Source organism: Corylus avellana, chromosome ca1 (assembly GCF_901000735.1).
Source record: "Corylus avellana chromosome ca1, CavTom2PMs-1.0".
NCBI lineage: Eukaryota > Viridiplantae > Streptophyta > Magnoliopsida > Fagales > Betulaceae > Corylus > Corylus avellana.
This window is the reverse complement of record NC_081541.1, coordinates 7761152-7774793: the sequence shown is the minus strand read 5'-3', so window position 1 is coordinate 7774793 and position 13642 is coordinate 7761152. Positions and strand designations below refer to the sequence as shown.

The following is a 13642-nucleotide window of genomic DNA, read 5'->3' as shown; positions in this document are numbered from 1 at the left end:
ATAAACTTTAATATCTGCATGCCAGTTTATTTTGTTATTGTTTAATGTTTATAAACTTTAATTGTCTCTTACGGGGTCGTGATTTAACTTGAAAATTTAACTTGTTTAATATTTATAAATTTTTATAAATATTTTTTTGTGATGCATATATTATGTGAATTACCAAATTTTTTGGATGCGGACGCAAAAGAAAACTTTTTAGGATGCATATATTTTATAAACTATAAATGAACCAAAAGTCAATAAATTTAGTTCAAATTTCATTTAGGTTTCGTTTGTTTTAACGTAAAACCTTTTCTAAAAAACTCAAAAAAGGTATTTTCTATCCTTCAATGTTTAATACAACTGAAAATCTTTGTCAAATCGAAAACATTTTCGGTTAACTAAAAAAAACTTTCTTTAAGCTACGCAAAATGCTTTTTTTTAAAAAAAAAAAAAAAAAACCATTTTTTGAGTTTAAGTTTTCCTTCTTGCATGCACTCTTTCACACTTCATGTTTTAAATGCTGCCAAAATTTGCCGTTTGCCGTCAATCGTCATCATCGATCGTTGCCGCCCTTTCTGTACAAGCTAAACTTCAAAGAGCGAAAATCATTTTTTTCTCTGAAAATCTTTTCTAAAATTAGTACTGTTTCGGCGATTTTCATTCAACCAAAAAAAAAAAAAAAAAAACCGAATTTTAATATTGAAGGACCTCAGCCTTCCAATCTTCCCCAAAGGAACACCGACAGCCTTAGCTTTCACTTTCACTGGATTCCTTTGCTTCAACGATGCATGTTTCCTGTCATCATTGTCAACCATATAACTCGAGCGCTGGTCCTCATTGTACCCAAAACCAGTACAAATCTGCTAGCTTTGTCCTCACCTTTGCTAGGAGTAGGACCATTTCGGCTTAATTAGTTCTAGTTGAATGGCCGAGTGCGTTTCTATATTTCCTTTTACCATATATATCACTTGTAAAATGGAAAAATAAAAAAAATTAAAAAAAAATGTTAAATTGGTTTTTGTTGTTTGAGGTTAATTGTAACAAATAACTCTTTGTAATAGTCTGCATAACAAATTTTGTTACAAATAACTCATTGGCCTCCCAACCACCGCGCACCCGACGCATACACAATTCTAAACCCGAGTTGTGGGTAGGAGACACAATTCTAAACCCGACACATTTAAACACTCGTTCTAGGAACACAACTCTAAGTCAAAAACCTAAGCTAATGGGCTAAGGTCCACTTAGATATATTAAGTACTTTTTTCTTTTATATTTTTTCTCAATGTGCAACACAATACTCACAAATGCACTCACAATAAAAAACTTGATATTAAAGTCGAATGCTTCATTGTGGTACGCGAACTATGAACCCTAAGGCAACTAGACTAGATGTTATTGGACTCGAGCCACTTCATTGCACTTGTACCCGCCAAAGGTTCCGGGATCTTCTTTGGTGGATCACTAAGGGAAAAATGGAAGTGGTTCAGCCAATTTTAACAATTTTCGTTAATTTGTAAGAAAGCTGCCAAATGAAAGCACGTGAAGGCTCTATAGTATTACCTTAATTAATTAACGCTAATTGTACAGCCTCCCAAAAAAGTGAGATGTAGACAAATAATTGTTCGGTTGTTTATAGACTTTTCTGTCACATATTAGTTTATCTTATCGTTGGTAATTATATTATAAAGTTTTTTTTGGACTTTCTGGGTGATGAAAGAGACTTTTTTAAACAGTAAACTTGCTCCTCAAGTACTATGGAATGGGTCATATACATGATGATTAAACACCCCCTCAGATTGAATGCTGTTAATGTTATTTTCTTCTTCTTTCAGAGGAAAAAAAATGGAGCTTTTCTTTGATCACCCAAAAAAAAAAAAAAAATAGAAAAACAATTTTGTATGCCCACTGTAATACAAGCCTATATATCAAAGGGTGGTATTAAAGAATTGCAAGCCCTACAATGCTATAGAATTGCAGGGGATCTCTTAATCCAAGTCTGTAGATTCATCGGTTGACGATTTTTTCAATTGCAAAAAAATTATTATATTCTTGATCTCTCTCCCTGCAGCCTCACCAAAACCATTTTTCTGGTTATTTTGGTGAGGCAATGATTTGATTCATTAACTTCAGCAACGACTGGAAACTCAAAGCCAAACTTCAAATCTTTTTGAAAGAAGTCTCAAATGTGCAGTCAATTACATGAGGACTAATCTATTACGCATTTGCTTCACAAATTGGCAACAAATTTGATTTCATTGACCATCTTAAGCATGAATTTGGGTCCAAAAATTTAGTGAACATGAAGGCACATAACTAAAACACAGAGATGAACACAAGATAAATATAGAAACAGATTAGTTGCTGAGCTCATTGGAAGAAGAACATGGACATAAGAACTTTTCCCTTGTCCAGTGCAGGTTTTGTACTCCTGGGTTTCTCTGTCTGCTTGTTTTGAAGAAAGGCTGGTTGTCTTCACCATGAAGTCCCCAAAGGATAAAAGAGACAAAGATGGGGGAAAAGCTTGGGAAGCTCATCCATACAAGCAATGTTTCTCCTTACAACTCTAATAGAAAGAGAATTTAGCTCAACAAAATTCTCTGCTCACTATCATTATTATCTTTTGGAAGTTTCCCCTCAAATATCCTCTCCCTTGCCTTGCTAGCCTGCAATATCAAGAAACCCAATATTAAAGCATTTAACCATCTAAGATGTTATAGTTGTGATTGATTATTACAATGATTGTCAAATAATCCCAACTTTTCTTCTCTTTTAACCCAAACATCTTGGCAACCAAGCAGAGCAAATGGAAATCTTGGGCTAGACTAAGATCAAAAGCATCAAGAGATAAGAGTGCAGGAGAGACCTGTTTTTCCCAGTTTGTGCAACTTGTTATAATACAGAGCAGTATTGTCTGAACAGAAGCACCAATTTGTATTCCAATCCAAAGCCCCCTTCCTCTTAACTGTGTCCTGAAGCCCAAGGCTGCAGCAACTGGAATCCCACAAAGATAGAAAGCCCCAAGGTTGACATAGGCCCCTATATGCTGCCACCCACATCCTCTAGCAATACCTGAGATAACGCACACTAGGTAGTGTTAAAATAAATATTAAATGATTAAATTTATCTCTTTCTATAAACTTAAGTTTTTAGAATAACTAATGATTTAAAAGATAGAACCATGCACAAGCTTATATTCTTAATAGACATCAATCATTGACAAAAATGAGAGATTTTCAACCTGAGAGCACCGCTTGTATACTGTCCAGTATAATTGACAGAGAAACCAGAGGAGCCATGGTTGTGACATAGTCCACAACTTCCTTCTCATTGCTAAAAGTGTAACCAAATACACGGCGGTTGGCAAGAATGCTTGAGCTTACTATACTTGTCTCTGCCACTGCAAAAAACAACACAGCAAAGACAGCTATACGAGCACCTTGAGGGTTCCCTGCTCCTAACTCATTTGAAACTATAGTACTAAACCAAAAAGGAGAAAAAACAAAAAAAAGAAATCTTAGAGATATGCAATTTTTAGTACACTAGACACCACTAATATGCATATATAAATTTATTTTTCTATATATTTTTGATTCATCAAACCTTGCTGCTGCACCAAGTCCACATGGTATTGCATTGAGTGTTGAGATGGTTGAGAGACTGTCCAGAGAAGTTGACAATAAGGGTCATCAGATTCTTTTGAGGAATGTATATTCTTAGTGCAGAAAGATCAGAAAGAAAATTTTGGAAGATCAAAAGTTTCCTTTATCTGAAATATTTCAAGAAAACTTACCATACAGAAAGAACTGAAGTTTCAAGCTCTGGATTTGGTAATAGCCCAGAAAACAATATAAGAAGCTCAAAAGACCACCACTCAAGGCTGCAAATATCAAAATGAATAGACACATCAAAGAAGAATCACATAATAAAGCAGAACATACAAACCCTTTCCTTACAACTGGGTAAAATGTAGACAATTACCAACTCATTACAGCAGATGGGATAGCAAACCGAAAGAACTCCCTAATTCCTTGGAAAATCTCCATAGAAATTGGTGCACGGGTTTTCGCGCAGGCAGAAGAGTACTTCATGTATAATCCGAGGCAAATCACATTTAACCAATATGAAATACTAATAGCTAATGCTGCTCCATGGTTTCCCAGTCCAGATTTGAATACTAAAACCCAACATAGAGGTATGTGAAAACAAAGAGTGGCACAAGAGCTTATCAGCATTGGCAGGATCAGACTTTGTGTCTGGAAGTATCTAACAAGTGGTTGAAGAGTGGCATATGCAAAGAGTGCAGGAACAAGCCAAATGATGAATTTACCAGCTTCACGTGAAATTATAGGGTCTTGGCCTATCAAAACTAGTAACTTTCCCACGTATATCCATATCAAAGACACAGGAATACAGACTAAGTTGAGAGAAAATATAGCAGTGTAAGCTTGAACTCCAAGCTTTCGATATTGTTGAGCTCCATAAGCTTGCCCACATAGAGTTTCCAGCGCACTTGCCATTCCCAACTGTTTGAGACATACAAAATACCAAAATTCAATTTCAGTTCTTCTTTAGAACATTTGACTCACAATCATGCAATCTATTTCTTTGTAGATGCATTACTTCACTCATATCTTCTAAGACTCTGAATTAATGAAACCAAGATATGTCAGTAACAATTGATGGTCACACTGTTATTGTTAATTTCATCCTTACCCCCAAGTAAATGTCATTGAAAAGCTAATCATTCAAAATTTGACCACCACCCAAAAATCTTATATTACTTCCAAGGAGTTGGTGAGAAGTACTTTCAATGACAAATTTACAAACCTTTATCTCTTCTTCAAAAGAATATTAAGAAAAAGCAGGCCTTTGAATGTACAAACATGAAAATGCATCAACTTCAGAGGCTGTGGACCTGTGGTTACAAAAATTATAGCTTTTGTGGGGACAATGATAGCTGACCAAGGAAGCAAATCATCACCGGATGCCGGTGCAATATTTTGCAACGACCGTTAAATTACCATTTATCTCTAAAACTTTAGCTAATAAGAAATAGAACCACAAATGTCTCCTTGTGAAGCTGCTCTGATATCAAAATCAATGATATTGACACCTGCATAAGGAGTACAAGCCACTAATGGACCATTTTCCTCCTTTCTTCATCAGTGGAGTAAAAAAATCCACTTCATAGCGTTTTTGTTTCATCTAGTCTTGTAAAGAGCCACCTTAGGGAATGAATACCCAAACCCATGTATGCTTAAAACTTTATTTTAAGAACTCTTTTTCAAAAAATAAATAAATAAATAAGAACCAAAAAAGTGTAGAACTTCAGGTAGTATTTGCTCGAGAAATGTGTAAGGAGCACATTATTTCCTCATGTAATAGTTATCACTGAGCTTTATAAAATCTGGTAAGCTTGTTGGTGCCTTCACTTCATGTTTAAGGTTTTCATGTGTTTTTAATTATGGAGCACTCTGTGGTACCTTATAATAACTCCTAGCTTTTGTAAACAATTTTCTTGTAAGACAATTGAAATATTAGGATAAGGGTTTGTCTCGGTTCGAGTGAAATGGATAGAAATCATATCATTTCACAGATTTAATAGTATATATGTTTGTTGTCGCATGATGAATATATTGTCGGATGTCATTTAAAAGTTTACAGTTACATACAACAAAACAAAATTGTTAACCCAACTTATTAACTAATTCCATATGCGCCAAATAAACTCCACCGCCAGTTCTAAATTGCCAGAACATTTTTACTCATTCCACTAAATTACCACAGTAATTTGATGAAGATTGCTCAAAGACAGATTGGTGATCATCCAAGAAGAAAATAGTAGTGTTATTGTAAAAACAGGTTACAAACATGTCATGAAACTGAGACAACTGTACTATTAAAGACTACAAAAACTGAAAGAAAAAAAAAAAAGAAAAAAAAGAAAAGTGGATCATATATATATATATATGATTGACTTACAAGAAGACTGAAGCCGGTGACCCCAGAAAGAGAGATGGCAATAGCAGTGCTAGAGAGAGCAAGTTCACCGAGATGACCCACCATCATGATTGAAATGACCTGCAACATGTACTGTGATAGAATCACTGCTACCATGGGACCTGCTAAGACGCCTAACCTCTTCAGCTCCACCGTAAAAACACCCCATGTTAGAGATATGGGAGTTTCTGCCTTTTTATCTTCTCTTCCTTTTGGCAACAAAGTTTCTTCCATGTCTTTCTTTGTGTCTGTCATGGAAGCTCTAGTACTCTTAGCCGCCTCTCTCGCTGAAATTTGGAATTTCAGAGAGAAAGGAGAAGACTAGAAGAGCTTAATTTGGTCTTTTGCCATTTTATGAGGGTCTTTTGCCATTTTATGAGGTATATATATAGTCTTTTGCCATTTTATGAGGTATATATATATATATATATATATATATATATGCAGTGGCGGAGCCACGTTGCTCTTTGGGGGGTGCCGTGAAGATTAAATTTTTTTTTTTTTTTCCTACCCACGGCACCCCCATCTGAGCCTAACGTGAGGTTTCAGACCTCTTTTGAAGGCAAAATGAAAATGGAAGACAAATATTATTGGATATAAAGCACTGAGAAAAGATTTTTAGTAATTTTCTCCAATAAAGTGGCATAGTTGGCAAAAAATTCTCCTTCGTTGCAAAAGGTTTCAAATCGTTTATTGGTTTCCGGGAAGAAGATGTTAACCCAATTAATTTTGCAGTAGTCACTGGTCAGCTTTGGAACTTTTGACACTTACTTAGCTTTGAATTCAAAAAAATGCTTATAAATTATTTAAAATTGACGATATATGTATCATTACGGAGAAGTATTATTCTCTTAGATTTTTCTAAGTATGACAAAATTAATTTGAGATATATGTGCTTGTTGATCCAACATTATAAAATTTGTCTTCCATTGCAGAATTATGTCAAGGATTGGCAAAGACAGTAAAATCAAAGACAAACTATCTTATTGATAGATTAATTCGTCTTATTTTGACTATTCTAGTGTCTATAACAACTACTAAACGATCATTTTCAGCAATGAAAATTGTTAAAATATGACTTTACAACAAAATGGAGGATGATTTTTTTTGCAAATAATTTTGTTCTTTATATTGAAAGGGAAATTGCTGAGAGTTTCAATTTAGATTCGATACTTGATATTTTGTACTTCTAGGAGACCGTAAAATGCAATTCTAGACACTTTTTTTTTTTTTTTTTTTTTTGTATTTATGTCTTTCTGATATAGTGCCGGCATGTTATATTTCTAATATATCAATTTAAGTATATATTTATGAACTTTTATAGATATTTTTTTTGTGATGCATATATTTTGTGTGAATTACCAAATTTTTAGGGTGGAAAAAACTTTTAGGACGTCAAAAAAATTTTGGCGCGCAGCACCCCTAATATGAACTGTCTGGCTCCGCCACTGTATATATGTCCAGATATTATGTTTGTTGACGTGTGTTAGGGGTATTCTTTATTTTTTATTTTTTGAAAAATGGGTAGTTTTTGTGTTTTGAGTGTTAATTTATTTTGACTTAAAAAAACAGAAAACAAAGTCAATAACAATTTTTTTTTTTTTTAAGAAAATGAAATCAAATGAGAGATGATTGGCCACCCCAAACAAAAGCCCGGAGAGTGGCCACGGTCGAAGATCAAGTGTCGTTTGCAATGCAGAAGTATACATCAAAGGCATGCAACTGATCCAAAGTCTACACCGATTTCAACTCTAACATAGAAATTAGATGTAATAAGGATTCAGATAATCAATTGAACAAAGTTTCTTATGTTATATATCCTTAAGCCCCCGAACATTAGTAAAGAAGAAATATCATAAACTCTTTTAGTCACAACCACCCCTTCACCGAGAAGCTTTGGGTGTCGATCGCAGACTATTTTAAGAAATTTTGTCAGAACATTATTCAATTTCAATCACAAAATTTGGTTGTTCATGTGTTGTTAGAAACAACAAGAATAGTAAGATCCAATTCTTACAATATCTTAATATGGTTAATACCCATTTATTAATTATAGTAATACCCGTTCGTTACTATTCCTAGTCATGATATATAGTCCATTATTTGTTTTGTTCGATCTTATTTCCTTGTTGAAGTTGATTTTTTTTTTTTTTTTTTTTTTCTTTTTCTGAAAGTTGTTTCTTTCTTACGTTTACGTCGTTCAATCAATGAACCAAGAGAACATTCGTGATGGGATGTAAGTATATCTTCAAAATTGTAACTCTCCAAGGTATTTTTATAATCATCTTGTCGGTTAGTGGCCACGACTAAAATGTCACGTCACTTGGACCTAGCACATTAATAATTCACTCAGTGCCAATAAATCCAAAAAAAAATACATAAAATTAATATTTCTATATATATATATATATATTGAAAAAGAAAAGGTCATTTTCCTAGGAGAATCTGTCTCATTCTCTAACTTCCCAAACAGGGTCGACTCATAGCCGAAAAAGACGTCGGGGTTTCAAAATTTTCAATAATAGTAATAAAAAACAAAATCTCGAGAAAAAAAAGACAGCAATGAAACAAACAAACATGTACAGTCCACATACATCTCACGTAGGAAATGCCAAAAAAGGCCCAGAACTCTTTTACACGTCTCTTCCTCTTCATTGTTTCCCCACTTTGAAGCTGTGGCTGTGACTGTGACTGCAGTGGCTGTGAGGGAGAGCAGCAGAGAAAACATGGACAAGAGCTTGCTACTGAAAGAGAGCCGAGAGAAGGCTGAGGGCTGTTTAAGCCTAACATGGGCTGCGTTTGCTCAAGAGGCCAAAAGGGCGGGTTACTTGGCTGGACCGATGGTGGCTGTGAATTTATCACAATACTTTCTGCAGATTATTTCCATTATGACGGTTGGTCATCTTGGGGAGCTCTCTCTCTCTAGCACTGCTATTGCCATCTCCCTAGCTGCTGTCTCCGGCTTCAGTCCTGTTGTAAGTGCTTTTTCTTTTTATCTCATTCTCCATGTCTTTTTCTCTGCCATGTTTATACCCTTTTGGGGAATAGCAAACAGTACGAAGGTGGGCATGAAATCCAGAAATGGGTAGGTTTGGGGTTTTATTTGGATGGAGAAATCCCATCAATTCGGATACCAAATTGCTAGAGATTAAAATACATTTTGCATCGGTCTTTTACAATTAATGTGACGGTTTATAATTTGTAAAATAATTAAACAAAAAAAATTATTAATTTAATTAATTAGTAGCTGATTTTTTAAATATACACTCATAATTATCTTACTAATTATTGATTGCCTCGTTAACTTGCAAAGGAGATTGTAGTAAAAAGTGTACCACTCAATATAGTATACTATTAGGATGCTACTCATTTTGACCCAATTATGCTATATTAATTATTCACACTTGCGGTGTTTTCAATGTAAGACCCAATCTTTTTATACTCCCATTTGTATATTCAACAATCTCCCACTCACGTATGAACTATCACTGCATTTTTACACTTCTCTTTAAATGGAAGCTTTTAATCCTACTCCAAGGACTCTCCACTCTTGTTTGTTTATGTGCCATGAACCTTTGTTCCTTACTCTAGAGATCATCATTGATTCCTGCACCTTGAACATTTTTTTCTACTCTAGGGACTCGTTTGCTCTTGTGCCATGAACCTTTACCCCTTATTCTAGGGACCCCTGTCCATGCCTACGCCCCTCCACTATATTGCATACCACTATTGACTATGATACCACTTGTTAAGGAGATTGACACCGTTCGAAAGTTTTTATTGAGATCATAATATAGCATGTTGATTGTTGAGACATCATCGAACCCAAAAACTTAAGCCTATGAGTTTGTACCTAACTATATTATATTTACCACTCACATTTGTAAGGTATTTTCAATATGAGACTCCAGGATTGTTTGTTAAACAACATGCCATCCCAAGTAATGTTTGGTGAGAAAAAAAAAATGAGTGTAATAATTAGTATAGAAAAGTGAAAAAATAGTATTGAAAAGTGGAAAAAGTTTTGTTTTGTAGTGATTTTTTTATTTGAATAGTAGTAAAAAGTAAATGAAATGATATAAAAAACAAATAATGTGATATAAAAAATGAGAATGTTTTGATATTGATTTTTTTTAAAAAAAAGAGATGAATAGTATTTGAGGGTGGGAGGGTATTTAACAAACACCCTCTCAATCTGTTTACACTGATCAATATACCATGTTAAATCAAATCATATTCCAAAAAGATGCATACAATAAGGAAAGAATATTGGGTAATCCATATTGATAACAAACTGATCAATGACTTTCACATGCCAAACAGTTTGGAATGTCAAGCGCACTGGAAACCATATGTGGGCAAGCTTATGGAGCTAAGCAATATCAAAAACTAGGAAATCAAACATACACATGCATTTTCTGTCTATTATTGGTCTGTCTCCCTCTGTCTCTTCTGTGGATCTGCATGGGAAAGCTGCTCGTCTTCATGGGCCAAGACCCTGTAATTTCACATGAAGCCGGTAAATTCATAGTGTGCCTCATTCCTGCACTCTTTGCCTACGCAACTCTTCAATCTCTGGTTCGATATTTCCAGACGCAGAGTTTAATCACCCCCATGCTTGTAAGCTCTTGTGTCACCCTCTGTTTCCATATACCTTTCTGCTGGTTTTTAGTGTTCAAGTCTACACTAAAACATCTTGGAGGAGCTTTGGCTATTGGCATGTCTTATTGGTTGAATGTCATTTTGCTCGGATTATACATGAAGTACAATAGTGCCTGTGCAAAAACCAGGGCCCCCATTTCTATGGAGATGTTCCAAGGAATTGGAGAGTTCTTCCGTTTTGCTATCCCTTCTGCTGCAATGATTTGGTAATTATTTCTCCTCCTATTTTATAACATCGAAGAACTTTTTTTTTTTTTTTCTTCTTAAACTTCACTTACTCCTTATGTTATATCCTTTTTGCAGTCGTATTTTAACCTTTAAAAAGTTGTAATGTTAGGTCGTCATCTTTGAAAATTTTGCAATGTTACTATTTCATTAGAATTTTCTATTAAATCTTAATGGAGGACGTTGAAATACCCAAAATACCGTTGCTCACAATGTGACCCATTGCAACCATTTGTGGGTTTTATTTTTTTTGTTAAAAAAAAAAAAAAAAAAAAATTGAATTATTTAATTAGGATGATATTATATTCTTAAAAGTTTTATAAGAGGTTATAAAAGACATTTCGCATATGTACTGCTTTAACCCTAAACTTTAATGGTAAGGCAACATTGCAAAGTTTTCAAGATAGCGATATGACATTGCAATTTTTTAAAGTCTAAGAGTTTGTTTGGGTGTGCGTTTGAGGGGCTTAAAAGTGCGTTTAATAATCAAAAAATTTGTTTGAAGAAAAAAGTACTCGTTTGGTAAAAAAATTGAAAACACTTTTAAGGGTCAAAAAAAAAAAAGGCCAAAATGCACTTTTGGCAAAAGCTTTTGTCAAAAAAAATTTTTTTGACTTAAAAGCTCTATTTATCAAACACAATCCCAAACATGCTTTAAGAATACAATTGTCAAAGTGATTGAAACATCGTGGGAATGTAAGTGGAGTTTCCCTTGTTTTTTGTTTTTTACTCCTATGTTTCTCATGTTGGTCATTCATAGCCTTGAATGGTGGTCATTCGAGCTGCTTACCTTGCTGTCGGGGCTATTACCAAATCCGGCGCTTGAAACTTCAGTACTGTCCGTGTGGTACATAAAATTTCTCTAAGTTTTCAGATTTAGAACACTTTTAAGTGATTCGTTGGAAACTGTTATTTGAAATTTAGTTTTATCTCCATCTGCACTTAAAAAAAAAAAACTTCAGAGACTACGAATGAGATCAATTCATCAAATGTGATTGAACTAAATTTCCACTTTTCTAAACAGTTTAGCAACACTCTCAACTCTCTACATGATACCAGATGGACTTGGCGCTGCAGCAAGGTTTGCACCAAAGCACACAATATTGATACACAGTTGATTATATGCATCCAATTCTACTTAAATTGTGTGAAAAAAATGCTCTGTTTCTGGTGGGAATTGTAGCACTAGAGTTTCAAATGAGTTAGGAGCTGGGAACCCACAAGCCGCACGTTTGGCTGTCACTGTAGTTATGCTTATTACAGTCACAGGGGCACTCATAATCAGCTCAGCCCTTTTTGCCAGCCGCCATGTTTTTGGTTACATTTTCAGCAATGAGAAGGAAGTAGTAGACTATGTTACAACCTTGGCTCCTCTGGTATGTCTGTCGGTTATTCTGGACAACTTACATGGAGTCCTTTCAGGTTAATGCATGTTTTTTTTCCTATTAGTCTACCATTTCTTATCGGCTTTTGAGATAAATGGTGATTTTAACGGTCAAAACAAAATTACATTTCAAGGCTTGGATTCTTGGGTAGCTGAATCTTCTGTTTCTATAAATCAGGTATTGCTAGGGGATGTGGGTGGCAGGACTTAGGTGCTTATGTCAACCTCGGATCATACTATCTATGTGGACTTCCAGCTGGTGCCATATTGGGTTTTTGGGTACAGTTGAGAGGAAAGGGCCTTTGGATTGGAATACTAATTGGTTCTTTTGTGCAAGCAGCTCTGCTCTCTATCATAACAAGTTGTACAGACTGGGGAAAACAGGTCTATATCCTCCTCTTTTCTTTTTCTTTCTTTTTTTTCATTTTCCAAAAGCTTCAGCTACTATATAGGGAGAACTCCCATTGAAATGGGTTATATTTGGCGAACATGCCATTGAAATGGGTTGTATTTACTGGGTCATCTTGATGTTGCAGGCAAGTAAAGCAAGGGAGAGGATACTTGAGGGAAGATCTTCAGTAGAAAATGGATTAAAGTGACTGAATTTTGATGAGCTAAATTAAATCATCTTATTCCATTGCTGTGAGCGGAAAAATATTGCTTAAACTAATGAAAACTAGGAGATTTTTGCCTACACTTCTGCTATATGCATTCAATGTTCTACATAGATCTTCTATCATCAATCACATGAGGACTCATTTATTAAGCATTTGCTTCACAAATTGGCAACATATTTGACTTCATTGACCATCTTAAGCATGAAATATTTGAGTTTAAATTTTTCTTGAACATGCGAGGCACATAACTAAAACACCAGATTGATTTGGTTTGGCCAAGCTACAGAGCAATGAACTCAAGATAAATATAGAAACAGATTAGTTGATGAGCTCATAGGAAGAAGAACATAGAAATAAGAACCTTGCCCTTGCCCAGTGCAGGTTTTATGCAGAGTTCCTTTACATGTTTTTGGCAAGGAACATTTTGCCCATATGGCTATGCAAATTCCCAGCTACTTTTATTTAGAATCTAAACATTATTTATGTATGTTATTGCTAGGGCTGTACAAGCGGTTATGGTTAGCGGTTACTAGCTCTAACTGCAACTGTCTTAGGCAATTATTGAATTTTAATAAGCGGTGGTTAGCAGTTATTTTTATAACCGATGGTTAGCGATTATTCAAACTAATAACTGGTGGTTTTATAACCGAATTTTATATATGACTTTTTGAAAGCGTTTTGGGCCTTCTTTATGCCTATTTTTTGGGCTTATTTTAAATAATTTTGGATTAAAGTGTTCTCAAAAAGCAAAAAGAACATGCTGTGT

General features: G+C 34.7%; 2 protein-coding genes across 2 annotated transcripts; one reads left to right on the top strand and one right to left on the bottom strand.

Annotated features, from left to right (window-relative positions):
- Positions 1-2222: 2222 nt before the first annotated feature.
- Positions 2223-6347, bottom strand: LOC132188687 (protein DETOXIFICATION 12-like). Its single transcript, XM_059603217.1, has 7 exons — positions 5971-6347; positions 3967-4511; positions 3779-3865; positions 3589-3645; positions 3227-3465; positions 2852-3057; positions 2223-2651 (listed from the first exon to the last, which is right to left on the bottom strand). Exons 1-7 carry the CDS (start codon positions 6241-6243, stop codon positions 2568-2570), a joined length of 1491 nt encoding a protein of 496 aa, XP_059459200.1. The 5' UTR covers positions 6244-6347; the 3' UTR covers positions 2223-2567.
- A 2291-nt stretch (positions 6348-8638) lies between these two features.
- On the top strand, positions 8639-12975 carry LOC132187441 (protein DETOXIFICATION 14-like). The gene is made up of 7 exons (XM_059602143.1): positions 8639-8963; positions 10312-10856; positions 11636-11722; positions 11900-11956; positions 12059-12297; positions 12438-12643; positions 12796-12975. The coding sequence occupies exons 1-7, from the start codon at positions 8715-8717 to the stop codon at positions 12856-12858; spliced, it is 1446 nt and encodes a 481-aa protein (XP_059458126.1). The 5' UTR covers positions 8639-8714; the 3' UTR covers positions 12859-12975.
- Positions 12976-13642: the final 667 nt, after the last annotated feature.

What these genes read in the sequence shown, in the direction of transcription:
- LOC132187441 (XM_059602143.1), top strand. Translation starts at nt 8,715, where the DNA reads ATGGACAAGAGCTTGCTACTGAAAGAGAGCCGAGAGAAGGCTGAGGGC. An exon ending in CTTACATGGAGTCCTTTCAG is followed by an intron (nt 12,298 to 12,437) that starts GTTAATGCATGT and finishes TCTATAAATCAG; the next exon opens with GTATTGCTAGGGGATGTGGG. An exon ending in GTACAGACTGGGGAAAACAG is followed by an intron (nt 12,644 to 12,795) that starts GTCTATATCCTC and finishes TTGATGTTGCAG; the next exon opens with GCAAGTAAAGCAAGGGAGAG.
- LOC132188687 (XM_059603217.1), bottom strand. Translation starts at nt 6,243, where the DNA reads ATGACAGACACAAAGAAAGACATGGAAGAAACTTTGTTGCCAAAAGGA. An exon ending in TCACCGGCTTCAGTCTTCTT is followed by an intron (nt 4,512 to 5,970) that starts GTAAGTCAATCA and finishes TGTCTCAAACAG; the next exon opens with TTGGGAATGGCAAGTGCGCT. An exon ending in TATACAAGCGGTGCTCTCAG is followed by an intron (nt 3,058 to 3,226) that starts GTTGAAAATCTC and finishes GCGTTATCTCAG; the next exon opens with GTATTGCTAGAGGATGTGGG.